We start from the raw sequence: 14,487 nt of genomic DNA, 5'->3' as shown, positions 1-14,487 counted from the left end.
CTCGTTCTTGAAATCACTCCAGTATTAGGAAGAACTTGTAGACTATAAACACGTTCATGAAATCGATATTGTCAATTTGTTCTTTCCATTGTTTTGCCCTCATATATCTACTTTAGAATAATTTGGTTCCGCTTGTCTGTCTATATGGCTTTTTTTTTTTTTTTTCATTTTCGTTTTTATTTATTGAGAAATCAAGATACTTATTGATCTTACTTTGCCCCTAAGCCCGACGTTTTCCTCAAAAATCTATTGTCTTTCTAATTAGTTAGTTGTTTGCGAGCACATGATCCATTCCGTCATGGCCAATAAAAGTTACTCTGTTAAATGTTAGATTATCGTCTGCTTTTTCCGTATTTAAAAAAATACAGCATTTATATTTATTGATTTTTTTTTTTCGTTTTGTTTACTATTATTTTCATTTATCTATTTATTTGCATACGATAAATCGCATCGTATTGATTTCTTTTTTTATTCATTCCTGTTACTTTGTTTTGATTTTGATTTAGGAAAGAATTATTTCTATTCATTTGTGATTAATTATATATTTTTTTCTTCTGCAGATGGCATTAACGAAGTCCATGCTGAATGCCAGCTCAAGGTTCGTCTGGTGTCTGAGGCCATGCTTTTCAATAGCGTTACTGTCAGACTTGATGATCTGTCTCAAACTGCCTTCCTCTCACCTTTATTCGATTACTTTCTTGAAGGATTAGCTGCTATAGTACCATGCCCCAAAGAAAATATTTTCATCTTCAACGTTCAGGTAAGTTATTTTAGTGTATTATTTATTGGCCTCCAAACTTCTGTCTGTATTCTGATTAAAAACAGTTCATTATTATTCTATATAAATAGCTTTGGTTATAAAATGTACTGCTGCGAATTTTTGTAATGTGGTAAGAGTACAGTTATTTAGGTTAACTTTGAACCACATGGGTAAACCTTGAACCAACCTCATATTTTTTTAGGGTATTTAATTTCAAACGAAATTGCAGAAGACCAAATATTGGGTTCTGATGGTTTGGTTATAATATCTTTTTCCTCTTTTTGTTTTACAAATGAAATTGGCAATTCATTTTATATTCACTCATTCTATAATCCAATTATTCTGAAGTAATGCTGCTTGGAAACTGATGTCAACTGCTAATTTGAAGACGTTAATTTCGTTCTCAACATCACAATATTTTACGCAATATAATTAAAAATAGAAATATGATACTATGAAATAAAAATAGGGAGTTTTTAAGCATTTAGACACTATAGTTTTCTGGTTCGTAGTGACACTACTTTTATTAAAATAGTTTATTTTACGCCCCATTTTTCACATGATTCAAATCACCGAATAGTTTTGAACCAGGTTAATACTTCATTTTAAACACTTAAAAAAATTAATCAGAACTTGAGTAGTTTTTCTTCCGTTTTACTTTATAGCTGTAATAACACAATTAAAATATGAATTGCGCAGTTAAAAACGGAAATTGTGGATCGTTTTTACTCTGAATGACTGTACCATAATTGTGTCTTAAAATTTAAGAAAAATCAAGAACTGTTAAGCAGAAGTGTCTTAATCACTTGAATATGCGAACTGTTTGCCCGTTAGAGACGTTGAATTATATCCCTGCATCCAATTTCGTGCATGGAATGAAATTGCGGTTGGATTCGATGTTAGGTAATCCAAGACTATCACTATGCTGTATTGTCAAACCCTGACTTTAGCGTAATTTATACCCTAATTGTACGAGCTTCATCTCTGTTTGTGGTAGCTCTCGCTGTCTAACATCAGTTACCTCACATAGACTTTGCATTGCTTACATATAGTCTGGGTAGCTGAGCTTGAGTCAACCTATCTTCGGACCAACCAGTGGCCACATAAAGCTGATTGGATTGTTTGCCTCTGTCTTGAGCAATTCGCTTTTCACCTGGCATTTCATTAGTTATGTGCATCTTTCAGTGCAAGTGTAAAGTGTGTTTTAATTCCGCGAAAATAAAAATAATGATATTAGACCATGGGACAAGAAGGGCACATCTCCACTTTTTACTCTATATTGAAATTAAAAAGTAAATAATAAACAAATAAAAATAAAAATCTTTCATTCTGTTCAAGAAGATGACATCTTCAACCAATATTCCATTTGAGGAAACCAGCTGTACTTTCGTTCTCGAAAGCAAAGACAAGCACTCGGGATAGATTCCATCTTAAGAAGTAGCCACAGGTTGAGTTTGGGCACTTTTTGCTCGTACTTGCTGTCGCTATCTTTTTCTACGCAACTTTGGAAGAACTGCTGAACGCGTCATTTTGTACCTTTTACTTCCGGGTTTCTCTCCCTATTTTGATAAAATCAAAACAGAGCTGACGCATACGCAAATTGACGAAAGGTCTCAGCTAAGGAAAACAGACAGTAACAGACTACGTTTCTGGATAAAGTGAGATAAAATATTGCCCATTTTATTGTATTATTATGAAACTTTTTTTTTTAATCCCTCGGCTTGGATTGTTTTCTTATTGGAACCAAATTATTTTTGGATTGCTAAAATTCCAAAAGTTTTTTGGATTATTATGTAGGAAGTAACTGGTAACGCCCACGTTCATTTTCGTGCAACCTTGCCCCTTGTTAGAAACGTTTCAGTTCTGCTTCTTCGAGCTGCGACGAGCGGACATGTTTTGCGGAAGTTTTGAGGGTGCAGTAAAGAATAAATGTTGTGTATGTGTCATCTAGGATAAATGATTCATTTTCAGCTATCATTTCTACAATGACACGGAACAACGTGCACGTTCTTGGATGTTGTTAATTATAAAGACAGCATCTTTGAAATGAATTTTAAAAACTTTTTTGTGATTCTTGAAACTTTTTGCCTCGAGATTTTAAATCACTTGTTATGGACTGTTTTGTAGTGTAGCTTAAAATAAATAAGTTGTTCTTTGCATAACTTATTACTATTATTGTACTTAGAAAATGCATTCAAATTTCACAAAACTACTTAAGAAACAAGAAAAATTAACTTTTAACTGTTCACTAAGTTACTAATCATTAGGATTCATTAATAATCAATACCTGATGGAAAAATACTGGTACGAATCCAAAACTCTATCCATCTCTGAAAGGCTCTTGGATAGAGGTCGGTTTAAGTCAATTTTATGATACAAAATCTTTATACGCATAAATCTTAATAAAATATAACATTTGAATATAATAGCTAATTTCGGAACAATTTGAGATTCTTTTTAAATTCAATCAGACGATCAGATAATTCGCGAAATTTGCTCCCTCGCAGTTTAATTTGGGCCCTAGAGAGATCTTAATTAACTCATTTTTTATTCGGACTTACGCTTAATTTAAGCTCCTTTAACTTCTTTTTGTGTTAATGGTATTTCTTATTTGTCTGGGATTATAAATTATCTTTTCCACCGAATGTTTATGAATGGGTGTTACGATTTTCTGATCTAGCTTATTAACTTTTTGTTTCATTGTTTTTTTGGGAGATAATAGACTTGGATGATATGATTTCATTTTTTAGAGGCTAAAAAGAATAGTTGATTTACTGAGCTCATTTAGAATTTTTGTTTAATTTTAGAAGCATCAATTATCTGAGATATAATAGAAAGATGCAGTCCATTATTCTTTCTCTCACGCAAAAGAAATGAATTAGTAGAGCTAGATTGAAATTTCTCTTTTTATCTTTTTTTTGAAGTGTCTTATTTAAGTGAATTTGATTTTATGAAAAATATACACGGAATCATATCTGTGTTCTTATGATTTATAAAAAACAATGCTTTCGAAATGATCTTTTTCAACCCCCTTCCCTCCCTTGATATTGCTAAACTTATTTTCTTAATTGCTAAAAACTAATTTTCTGCAAAGACGATCGATAAAAGCACTAAATTTAAATGAGTATTTTTAATGACATCACCAGTGTCTAATATGCGTTAGCACTTGAACTAGAAATTCCACCAAGAGAGTAAATCGTTTCAATCTGTAAGATTAATACAATAATTTGAATTTGCTGTAAATATAGTAAAATTCGCTAGTTGTGAAAATCATAAGAAATAGATGGAAGAATGCTTTGTGATGGCCGCAAAATAGTTTAGAAAAACCTAACCTGACAGCGTTGCCGTTGTGGTGCTGTGATTAGAATATGCGTAGCAAGTTACTTTTGCCCCAACTATTGTTTTTATTTAGCAGTAAAAAATTATCAACGTAAGTTATGCCAATTAACGTGAAAATCTGTATATCGTCGCCTCATAGCCATATTAAGAAAACTTAAAGCCCTGTATACCTATAGACTAATAATAAGACTCTTATTATTAGTCAATGTGTATACCACGCTTCGCATACAGGGCTTCACGAAAACTAAGCCTGAGAACAACAGTAAAATATATTATCGTTCCTCTGAGGCGACGATTTGTAAAGAGTTTAATGAATGTCAAAAATAAAAGAGGATAGTTTCTCTTGAGCCAAATGGCAACCGTTTGTTTGCTTTCAACCAAAACCGCCTTTTTTACCTGATCGTTGCTGTTAGGTGAGTCTGTCAATGATTGTTATTTGTACTGTTTTCACGAAAAAGATAGATAAACAAGCAGATTTCCAGAAGGTTTGAAACTATGCCACCTTTGAAGATTTTTTCTGGAATACAAAAAAAAAAAAAAAAAAGTTAAATACTTGTATTCGCATTCGTCGTCTGCTTGGCACCAATTTGTTCTTGTCCCAGCCGAGCACGTGACTGAAGTCACCAAATGGCGCTTTTCTTTATTTACATCTAGTGTATTTTACTAGTGAATGCCGTATAGATATAAATTGTTTTCCCCAATGCACGGAAGAAAAAACAACATGAAAATGAAATTTGGGATGGAATTAATCAAGGAATATCAGTTAGAAGTGAAACAGAAGTTTTGGAAGCCAAAATGCTTTTATGATGAGTTATTTTTAAATTAAATTAAACTAACGCCTTCAAAAACACACACAGGGACTAAAAAGCAAAACAAATAAGTGGTCATACTTACATACGATTTCCTACCCAAACCCATTAACCAAATTTATTTTATAATTTCAGTACAAAAATCAACTAAATTTAACACCTAATTATAAACTAAACACTGATTTTAATTACTATCGCTATATACTGCGCCTCATCATTAGGTATAAGCCAAATGCCTTGGGAGTATGCTATTAAAATACATTCCAGAGCTATAAAATGCGAATGAAGACCCATGTTTCTGCTGATGGAAAGAGCGTGCACATCTGAGAATTATACCACAAAACGATATGCCTGTTAAACACGAAGCGAATTGTTCTGCAAACACTAATTATTTTAACAAAATATTTTGAGCTAGGAATCACTGTAATAAACATGTCTTATCGCGATAGAATTTTTTTTTTTTCTGTTACACTATAATCTATGAAAGTAGTGAAAAATGGTGGAACGAGGTTTATTTAGGTAATTATTTATCAGTTATAGGTATATTTTAAAAATATTTATACATTTCGAAATTATAAGCAAATAATAAAACAAATTGCAGTACCTGAGAAATAGTTTTCTACAAAATAATTGAGCTTGAATAAATGAAAAATAAACTTTTAATGAATAAACTATTTGTTTAAAGCAGAAATAAAGATCTTGCTTAATTATTGGCAAAGGTGGCATTATTTTTATCCGGAATATGGCAGACACAAATTAAACAAGCAAAACGCAGTTTTTTCAGATATTATCTCTTTCGGCTTTGTCTCAATTTTACTGATCGCAATTATTTCATAATAAAATAAATCATGGTAAATAACTGAATGACAAAATTTAACTGTGAAAAATGTCATCAATCGTGAATGAAGGAAACCGTAAGCTTTGTCTCTGTAAATGTTGTTTTACCTTGGTGATGCTTTTATTGCTGTGAAGCGTGTTTCCAATGCTTCGATATAGGCGAGTTGGTGTTGTTCGGCTAATTGTTTTCGATGATGTCTCACAAAGCTTGTTTTTTCTTTTCTTTGTTTTAAACGAGTTTGTTTATTTTTTGCATTCTTTTTTAAATAAGTGAATCGTTTTTAACTTCAATTTATTACGTGGGAAAAATGTTTCTTTTTTTTTTTTTTTTGCTATCGTTATTGTATTACAAATAACATCGAAGGTGTTATTGAGTTCATAACTCCTCAGCCCCACACGCTTTGAAAATTACCTTACTATTATCAATTAATTTATCATTGTTGTTATTATCAACATTAGTACTTTTTTAAAAACTTAGTTATTTGTTTAGTATTTTTTTTTACTTATTTAATTATTTCGTGTTTTTAAACGTATTGATTTGTTTTTATTATTTATTTGTTTATTAATAAATTATTATTATTTCTAATTATTATTTTTATTTTTGAACTTATTATTATTATTATTATTATTATTATTATGCTTTTAATAAATATGTATTTTCGGAATCCAAAACGTATTTAAATATATTATTTCGTTAACTTCCCATCAGGAACTGAAACTCTCTCTCTCTATCTTTTGCCTTGCCTCGTGATGCATATATCATATGAACTATGTATATGGTCTAATGCGGTGATATTTAATTATAATACATAATAAAATATATTTTGATAGCTCTTTAGTTTCTATTGATGTTATAATATTCTATTTTCTTACTGTGTTACTTGAATTCTTGGTGTGGGTATTTAATATTTTGCTACATTAGTTGCTATATGCTGGTTAATTTTAGTAAAAGAAAAGAAGTAGCCTTTTTTTTAATAGTCTGTCTATGTACTGCTTATTAACATCCGTAGAAAAACAAAGTAAATACAAGGATTTTTACTCCCGCGTAGTTCTTATACAATCGACCTTGTGCTATAATAAACTAAATATATGTGGAAGACGGAAAAAAAGGTTCGCTATATTTTTTCATAAAATTTTCCATGGTGAACTGTCAGTTTTGTTGGAAATATTTTGCATGATATGATAAATGTTCTATTTCACTGATATCAACTTCATTGAAATGAGATGTATCGTTATAGTAGAGGATCGTTATAACGCGAGTGAACGGTCTAAAAACAATCTGATTACTTGATGTTGCAACAATAAATAGTTTTTATTTCTCACATGTGACAGTTAGGCAAATACTTTCTGAATGATTTAAAATTTTAAATTATTATTCAATCACTTTAGCTATTATCTATTAATTAAATATCGTTTAGGTTATTTATTTTGTTATTTAAATAATTTGATAGTGAATATTCAAATGGAAATATTTGTATAATTTAAAGATATCTTAAATGACCTTTTTGCGTGCCAGTTGTTGAAGTAATTTTCTTAAAAACACTTAAAATTAATTTTGAAGAACAACTTTTTTTTTCTTTTCAGATACGTTTTCAAAAATACTCGCAGCAAAAATTAACTAGTTTTTTCTTAAAAAATAACTTAAATTATCCCGTAGTTTATAGAAAATATACTTAAATCTTATATTTAACAAAATTATTCTTTAACAAATCAATCTCGACTTCTTCTTCTTTTATATTTCTTTATGCAGAAAGTCTTAATCGAAGCATTTATGCCGAAAGTTAATGCATTGGCCATTGGAATGATAAATGCACAATCGAGCATTCAGCGTTTTTTTTTAATAAAATTCTGTCTTAAAACGTCCCTAAAGGTTTCGTAGTTTATTGTTAACTTGACGTATTTTTAGGTAACGGAGATTTATTCCTTCTTCGAAAACTTTTATCATTAGAGCTTTTTTTTCTACTTCTTATGTGCAGTTATAAATGATCACGACACTCTAGTGATTTTAAATACAGCATTTTTCACAATTCACACGATTTTTTCAGTAAGTTTTTTGCTTCACTTTTGTAAGATACAACCCATTTTTTATTCTAAGATAAGAGTCATTTACTACAATGTTTGACTTTATCCGTATTACGTTTGACATTTTTTAAACGTTTATTTCTAATCTTTTAGCCTTTGAAATTCTCGAAGCCTAAGCAATATTCATTTAAAAATCCCTGCTCTATTGAATTTGATTTTTTGTTTTGATTTTCATTTTTGAATCTTTGTTTGCATTGGTTGTTCACATAAATATCTGCCTTTTATTTTTTGTTATGGATAACTAAAAGTATATCGTCCTTGGTCCTTGTTCTGGCAAAAGTCATTGTGGTACCCACAATTTGTCATTTTGATTTCTGGGGAAAATCTGATAAGGATTTATTAACCAACCCCCCGATTTTTAAGCGCTTACATGTTAGTAACAAAATAAAGTACCTTTGTGCTGAAAAGTAAAAGATAATAGTACTACAACGTTAATCTGTAGAAATTTCCTGGAAACTGCAGACGTGTGTTTCAGGGTCACATTAATTCCCTTCTTTCTATTTTCCTTTTTTGATTATTTGTGCATTGTTCTTTTCCCTAAGTTTTTTTCCTTTCAATCTGCTTTTTTTCTTTTTTTTTTTTTTTTCACTGCAGTTTACATTTAATGAATCTTATTCTTTTTCGTACTTTAGTTTTATCAGCTTTATCTTTCCGCCAATCTAAATCTTTCTTACGTATATTTTGAACCTGTGCCAAAGTTTTCGAACATATAATGCGTTCCTATTGGCCCTTTAATGGTTTATAATTTTCACGTTGATTGTTCGGTTAATCTGTTATGTTTACGTTTTGCACTAAAAATTGCTCCGTCTTGTTGCTTCTGCTGAATTTCTTTTTAGCTTTAAGCTCGTTTCTTTTGCATTAAAAATGGGTTCCTGTTAACCAGAAACAAGTGGGTGCAGTTCCCTCCAAATTTGTGCACATTAACATTGTATTAATATCTTTTGCTTGTATGTTGTTGGAAAGCTTGTTTAAATACAATTAAATTATAGTTTAGGATTCCGTTTGTTTAAACGTGCATATTCAGAATGAAATAAAGCATTAATAACCACAGAAGGTCAAGCAGAATGAGCCCCCCCCCCCCCCTCGACAAAAAAAGCTTCATTTTTACAATAATCGTTCTTAAAACAATAATGATTGAAACTTATAATGATAATTATAAAATAATAATAATAATAATAAGTCGTGCGTTAAATGTTTGCGTAGCTGATTTGTCCAATATTGAAAATATATAACAAAAATTGCTCCTACATAATTAAAAATAACACGATTGCATTCCTGAAGATTGCTAAAAGAATTCCATCAAAGTTGTTTAAAGATCTTCCTTAAAGATGATGTTAATATCTTTTAAGAGACAATGCAAATACCCACTAAGAAAAAACATCGGATAAATAAAAACGCTGTTAGTCTTGTTTTGAAAAAAAAAAAAAAAAAAAACCCTTGAAAGTACCTATTTAGTAATTACTCAACGTAATTGACTTTTTAAATGTTATTGGCCTAGTACTTTATTATCGTCTACCATATCAGTAGGTTAAAAGAACATTAAATGGAGCTGATTGTATTTTAAATACTAAGCAGAAAAATTGAATTTTAATGACAGTGTAATCCAAATGTCATTAATTCTAAGAGCATTATACATAACCTATAATTAATGTCAGAAATGGTAAATGAAAAGGTATTCAGACCGTGTTAACCACAACGTTTTTTTTTTTTTTTTTTTGCTATAGATAGGGGAAGACCGCCTATTTTGGACCACTGATTAAATTGAACCGGGGGCTTAAAATCTAGCGTAGAGTTCTGTGTTGCACTTTACCGGTAGAAAGACAAAGATTTGCGTCTGAAACCTTTGAGGATGAAGTATCGTTACATTTCGATCTGTATAGCTTGAGTTACGATGAGATTTCTGTTCAAAACGTGTTCGACCTTATTTTGAGAACTTGTATCTAGTAGAATATAATACTAAAATTTGTGAAGTGAGAAAAGTGCTTTTATAGTATTATAAACAGTATTTAATGGGGATTACAGCAATATATTTGCATGCACGATTGGGAAACTTGTTCACAAGGTATAAATAAAAGACTGAAAAATGGCGTGTTTTCCTTTATTGGACCGAAAAAAATTGCTTTTATTGGACCGGTGGTCCAATTTAAGAATATGTAACTGAGCAAGCATTTTCACTTATCATGTTATGAAATAAGTGATTAGTGTAACTTAATAACGTAGTTAGGATTATTTTGAGCACATTTTAACACTAATTCAGGAAATACATTTTGACTTTTTTTTCCCAACCACACTTTCTAGAAGCTGCCACCCATAAAACTAGGTGTTTACCCAATATGCTTCAATTCCAGTTTTGTTAAATCTAGTTTTTCAATTTGATTGAAATTTGTGTTTGTTCACGTTATTTGATGATTGGTTATTTTATTAATTACAAGGACTGGTAGTCCAGTTTAAGAACATGAAATTCAAGCAAACTTTTTAATTTTTTATAGAAAATAATTTTGTGGTCACATTGAAATGCGCATTTAGGATTACTTAAAATATAAATTAAGGCTTATTAAAACATTTACACTGGCTTTTAAATAAGTTGCTTAGAAGCTTCAACCTCATGAAATAGATTTTTTTTCTTCTTTTCTTTTTAGCCAGAAACTCCAATTTCAGTTTTTTAATAAAATTCTTTTTCTTTGTTTTTAATTTGACTGAAATTTGTTCTCGTCAACCTTTTTTTTTTAAAGCTGATTTCTTTAATTATTACAAGCTACGCTAATGTCTATAATTCTTGGTTTTAGAAGATGTTTAAAAGGGGAGATGTGGTTCTTAGGTGGGAAAAATAATGGAAAAAGCCTTAACTGTTTGTAGGAATGATGATATGGGGCTATGCTATGAATTTGGCTAACGGTAACGGTGCAATAATGCTTCCTCTTCCAGCACACACTAAGCATCATTTACAGCCCTTAGACGTGGCCTTTTTCAAGCCTCTGTTCAGCTATTTCAATCTAACCTGTTTTACGTGGATGCGAGAACATCCAACGAAGTCCATTCCCTAATTTAAAATAAGATAACTGTTAGGTGACTCTTATGGACAAACTGCAAGCTTGGCCAATATTCTGTGAATGGGTTCTCTAGAACAGGAGTTTGACCTATTAGTACAATTGTGTTTAATAATAGCGACTTTGCAGCACCCAAGTCAGAAGTTTGTATTCCAAATGAGACTATCAAAGTAAACATGCTACCTGTTCGGTGTCAGCTGTTCAAGATGCACAAGAACAATGTACGGATAAAATGAATGCAAGTTCCGTGGAATCAGTGGTTAGTTCTCATCAAGTTATGATCGTCGGTTCTATTGGTGATTTTGTTAAGGTGGCAGACATATTACCTTTGCATAAAAAATGGAATCCAGAAGAAGGAAACATACTTCTGCAAACGTTCTAACGTCATCGCCGCAGAAAAAGGACACCGAACAGAAAAAGCCTCAAAAGAAGGAGCAAATAACCGCACAAAACAACTGGTATTGCAATATTTGCCATAGAGAAGTGCTAAGCATGATTTAGTGTATGAAATGCCATCAGTGGGTTCATCAACACTGCGCCAAGTTCTCCCAAAGCAAAGGAAATTCTATTGCAAATCCTGTAAAAACACTGCACAGTTCAAATGCAAGTTATTGCATCATTTACTGTTACGGTCCAATTTAGGAAGCGCATGGTTCAATATAGGCGCATATATTCCTAAATTGGACTTTTGCAACTTTGTCAAAAATTATTTTTTTAAAAACTTATCGTCATACTTATAGAAAATTTAAGTACTTACGGCGGTTCCTAATTAAATTTGGCTTTAGATGCCCTATTTTTTGTTTTTGTTTTGCTTCACATTTAGCAAAAGAAAAAAAAAATAATTTTAGAATTTCTCTCTGAGACAATTGCGAATAATATAAATGAAAAAAAAAATTGTTTTTGACTTTTCAGCTCATTTTGGCTTTAAACGATTTCTTAATTGGATAATGAGCAACCACTACAAAATATATTTGATCTTTTGATTGATTGATTTATGTTTTTTTTTTCTTTTTGGAAATCGTAATGAATTATTGGCACCCTATTTTTAATGTTGATCATTTCAAAATTTTTGAAGTACTAAAGTTTAAAATAAATACTTATTGCTGACTAAAAATATTTTCATTCACGTTCTTTTTCACAGCTTAAAAAAAGGTTTTTTAACTAGCACAAAAGAGCAATGGTACGTTTTGATAGTTTTTTTTTAAACGTTTTGTTTAATCATCTGCCTCTTTTTTTTACTTTCTTCTATAGAATATTTAGATACTAATGTAGTATACCCATCTCATTTCCAACAGTAATTCTAAATATTACTCGCTTCTGTTCGAACGTATGCTGTTATCAATTAGGGGAGACCGGGGCAAGATGACTATGTTAACAATTTTCGTTGTGTATTAATTTATTTTTAAGGATAGTAAAATTAATTTTACATGAGCTGTTAGAGTAGTCTTTTGTAGCATTAAATATATTACCATTTAGTTTTTAAAATAAAAATAATGAAAGATATTTTTATTTTTTCATAACCTTAACAAATTCTCATCTTGCCCCAGTACTGGGGCAAGATGACTTTGACGTTGGGGCACGATGACAACATTGAAAAATGATAAACATAGTTTATAATTTGAATATGTTATCTAGTTTAACAAATGATAACTGTGTTTTTACATCTTACAAAGTATCAAATTAAGCGTAATACATTGCAGCGTAGTGTTGAAGTATTAAGTTGTGCAGCTAATAATGGACACAAATAAAAATGCCATTTTCATAATTGGAACATTCCTCATGCCACCACTCTTGGCTTTTACAACACTGGATCTATTCATCTGTTGGAGGGTCACAATATTCCTCTGGACAAGCAGAGCATATTATAACGCCATCCTTTGAAGTTGATGCAATTGGATTGCTTGGCACACATTTTATAGACTTGTACCTACAGGAACTTAGTTCGAGTTGTTTTTACTCCCTTTTCAGCTTTACGGAATTATTTTCCCCGTGTTTTTTTTTTTTATTTTTTTTTAGGTAATCTATTTTTTTCGTCCGCTTTGCACCTTGTTCTGACATTTTTTTGACGAATGTGCTACTAAGAATGTTTGAGCTCAGTTTTCTGCTTTTCCTTTTTGGTTTCTCACATTGTGTTGCTTTAGGCAATGCATTGAAATCAGAAACACTAACAGGCTTCTTTGGTGCATCGGAATCGGCTATTGCCGTAAGTTTTGCTTCGTCTAGAGTGTTTATATACTTGTTTTCTACTACCAATGTCTGAAGATTAGCACTAGTATTCTCAGTTTCATCACCAACGAGCTCGTCATCTTGCCCCGCGTTTCCGCCCGTCATCGTGCCCCGGACTGCCTGTTTGAACGGATTCGTCTCTATTGCCATAAAGGATGGCGATTAATTGACATTTATTAATGGCAATAGGTAGTATTTAAACTAAGTTACTCATGAATACTAAAGAAACACGAGAAATCTTATCTGTATCTATAGCAGAGCTTATTTACAAATGCATAAAAGTTATATCGTGGCAACGGTAAACAAACAGAGCATCAGAATTGACACAAATAATGGCGATTTCAGCGTCTCTATACTATTTCTGAGCGAACAGCGGATAGGAGAGCCAGTGGTATCCAGTTGATGCTGTTACTATTCGGAAAACAAAAAAATTAAGGTATTCGTCATCTTGCCCGGCTCGTCATCTTGCCCCGGTCTCCCCTACCCATCAATTTGTATGCCACAAGTTGAAGTCGATTAATAAAAAATCGTGGTTTTTTAGATAATTTGACTTTAATGAAACTATTGTACACTTGAACAATGACTAATTGCTTCGTCTTTTGCCAACAGGATGACACAGACGTGGAAGCGAAAATCCTAAACGTGAGTTTCTCGGTACGTCGACCCGATTCACGTGATCCAGATGATTATTATCCACCACATTACCTCCAAGAGAGGGTATACTTGAACCGAGCCATCTTAGCTAGGCTGGCCAATGTCCAGGTAAGGATACAGAAGAATTAATTGATGTTATCTTTCGTGTTCACTCCCAAAGTTTTATTTTCATTGGCCCTTAATTTTTAAAACACTGGGTGGCACAAATCATGGATCCGATTTTTTAAAAAGCATCATATTTCCGAAACTACTGCACTTATTACAATAAGTGATGAGTGTTAAGTTAGGATAAATGTACGAAGTTTTTGTCAGTGACCAGTTCGTTCCACACGCGGTGTGATTTCTTTTTATGGATGTTACGTCAAAGACCCTGTTTATAAAATACTGATGCCGAAAACACTACAAAATTACAAGAAGGCATTTGTGAAGCATTACAATTCATTGGCAGTATGATGCTCAAAAATGTGTGGAACGAACTGTATTACAGGTTAGATGTTGTAGTGTGATAAAAGATTAATTTTCAGGACTCGCCTAAGGTGATTTCAAATTACCAGCCAACAAATTAACGAAATTTTAAAAGTCTTAGCTAAAAGCAAAACGTTTTGGCCAAGACTTAACATCTACAATTAAAATTTATTATTATTTTTTTCTTTCTTAGAAAATTGCAGTCAGAAAACAACGGAATAATTGTATCAAATGTGCATTGAATTGCAAGTGCTGCATATTTTAAATC

The 14,487-nt window shown here is 31.5% G+C and overlaps 1 protein-coding gene across 1 annotated transcript in view; it reads left to right on the top strand.

Moving 5' to 3' along the window:
• The first annotated feature begins 298 nt into the window (after window positions 1-298).
• Window positions 299-14,487, top strand: part of LOC129222971 (protocadherin-like wing polarity protein stan) — a 209,062-nt gene continuing 194,873 nt past the window's right edge. Inside the window, exons 1-3 of the mRNA XM_054857534.1 lie at window positions 299-326; window positions 561-760; window positions 13,710-13,862. Coding sequence (XP_054713509.1) covers window positions 299-326; window positions 561-760; window positions 13,710-13,862 — 381 coding nt within the window. The remainder of the gene's footprint in view (window positions 327-560; window positions 761-13,709; window positions 13,863-14,487) is intronic.

This window comes from Uloborus diversus, chromosome 5, assembly GCF_026930045.1.
Source record: "Uloborus diversus isolate 005 chromosome 5, Udiv.v.3.1, whole genome shotgun sequence".
NCBI classification, from domain to species: domain Eukaryota; kingdom Metazoa; phylum Arthropoda; class Arachnida; order Araneae; family Uloboridae; genus Uloborus; species Uloborus diversus.
This window is presented reverse-complemented; position numbering and strand designations above follow the sequence as displayed.